The sequence below is a fragment of the Solanum pennellii genome, chromosome 3, assembly GCF_001406875.1.
Source record: "Solanum pennellii chromosome 3, SPENNV200".
Taxonomy (NCBI): domain Eukaryota; kingdom Viridiplantae; phylum Streptophyta; class Magnoliopsida; order Solanales; family Solanaceae; genus Solanum; species Solanum pennellii.
In genome coordinates, this window is record NC_028639.1 from 10,061,976 (window position 1) to 10,063,811 (window position 1,836).

General features: G+C 40.9%; 1 protein-coding gene across 1 annotated transcript; it reads right to left on the minus strand.

Annotated features, from left to right (window-relative positions):
* Positions 1–276: 276 nt before the first annotated feature.
* Positions 277–978, minus strand: LOC107013186. The gene is made up of 2 exons (XM_015213162.1): positions 694–978; positions 277–627 (listed from the first exon to the last, which is right to left on the minus strand). Exons 1-2 carry the CDS (start codon positions 976–978, stop codon positions 277–279), a joined length of 636 nt encoding a protein of 211 aa, XP_015068648.1.
* Positions 979–1,836: the final 858 nt, after the last annotated feature.

Here is a 1,836-nt window from a genome sequence, read left to right on the forward strand (position 1 = left end):
TGTTCAATCTTTACTTTCAGCACTTATTTTACTGTTCGTTATTATAACTGTGCTGAGGACATGTTCCCATCGAAACAAGTTGACGCAACTTTAGTTACTGTTCCTGCTGAGTCAAGGAACCTGGTCCTTGACTGATAAGTGGACGCATACATTCCAACACCATCACTTGAAAAATTCATGATCACTGCCGATAGAGCCTCGACACCTAGGCGTTCTTCGATTTGTACCTCAGACATATTCTCAACCCGATAAGATATAGCAGATACCGTTTAGACCTCACCGCTCTTTCTCTATATCAACCAAGGCACGACCAGTGGCAAGGAACGGCCTCCCAAGAATAATATGAACCTCAAAGTCTACCTCACAATCAAGAATCACAAAATCTGCCGGAAATATAAATGAGTCCACTTTCACGAGCACATCATGGAGTATCCCAATGGGATTCTTCACTGTTCGATAGGCCATCAGTAACCACATTGCATTAGGCTTTTGGTCAAACAAACTCAATTTCTTATAAATGGAAAGTGGCATGAGGTTTATGCTAGCACCTAGATCACATAGTGCTTTAGCAAAATGTAATAATCTGATGGTACATGGAATATCGAAAGAGCCCAGATCTTCCTTTTTCTTCACAAGAGACCTTGTAGCAATAGCACTACAATGCTGCATTCGATCATCATTCTCAAAATTTACCGATCTCTTCTTTGTAACCATATCCTTCATAAATTTAGCATAACCGAGCATTTGTTCCAGAGCTTCTATCAATCGGACATTGATGGAAAGTTGTTTCAACATGGTGATAGAACACCAGTATTTACCATCCTCAGTATTCTTCACCAATCTCTGAGGGAATGGTGGTGGAGGTCTAGGAATAAGGGCCACTTTCTGAAGTACCTCTGCTTCTTTCGCCGTTTTGTCCACCAATTCTCCACTAGTTTCCACCACCTCTTTGTCTTTTCTCATCTCATATTCTACCATATACGGCATAGGTGGATCAATAGTTTGCTTACCTCCTCGAGTAGTAACTTCCATTCAATGTCCATCATTTTTAGGATTTTGGATGGTATTGCTAGAAAGAGTGTCTAGTTGGCGTGGGTTCACAGTAATGGATAATTGGGCCATTTATAACTCAAGATGCTTAATCGAGACTGCATGTGCATCCACCATTTGCCCAATGTTCGCTAAATAACTTCTCAATTCCTTAGCATGCTCATCACTAGCATCAAACCTCCTCATTATCTTCTGTAACATATCCTCAACTCGCGCCATACTACTTCTACCATCCCTAAGAGAAACTTCCCAATTTTGAGGTGGAACATAGGGTCAACTCCTATCATTTTTGTTACCATAGTTACCCAGTGTAAGTTGTTGTCGCAATTATAGTTTCCATCTCGAACATACTACCCCTCTTTATTTTAGGTACCATAGTTCTGACCTTGACGCCAATTCTCCTGATTGGAGCCTTTGCTGTCTAATCGAAAACCCCCTATCTGATCATTCACTACATTAGTGTCCTCTTCATAATAGTACTCATCCGCTGGCAGTAGTGGTTTAGTCAAGTAATTCACTGAATTTACCTTCTCTGCACCTCCAGTGAAATGTTTCAATACCAACCCAAACTCAGTTCTTATTTGAGCCATCTCTTCACGAATCTCATCTTCCGCCGGATTGTGTGTAGCTTGCACTGCAAAGGTGTTTCTCCCAGTGTCTGAATTTCTAGTACTCCAAGTCTTATTATTGCGAGAAATTTTCTCCAACTTATCTGCAATCTCGGCATAAGTGCACTCACCATAAGAAAACCCCGCAATCTTATCGAGTACTGCTTTATTGTTATCA

What these genes read in the sequence shown, in the direction of transcription:
- LOC107013186 (XM_015213162.1), bottom strand. Translation starts at nt 978, where the DNA reads ATGGTAGAATATGAGATGAGAAAAGACAAAGAGGTGGTGGAAACTAGT. An exon ending in TGGTTACAAAGAAGAGATCG is followed by an intron (nt 628 to 693) that starts GTAAATTTTGAG and finishes TCTCTTGTGAAG; the next exon opens with AAAAAGGAAGATCTGGGCTC.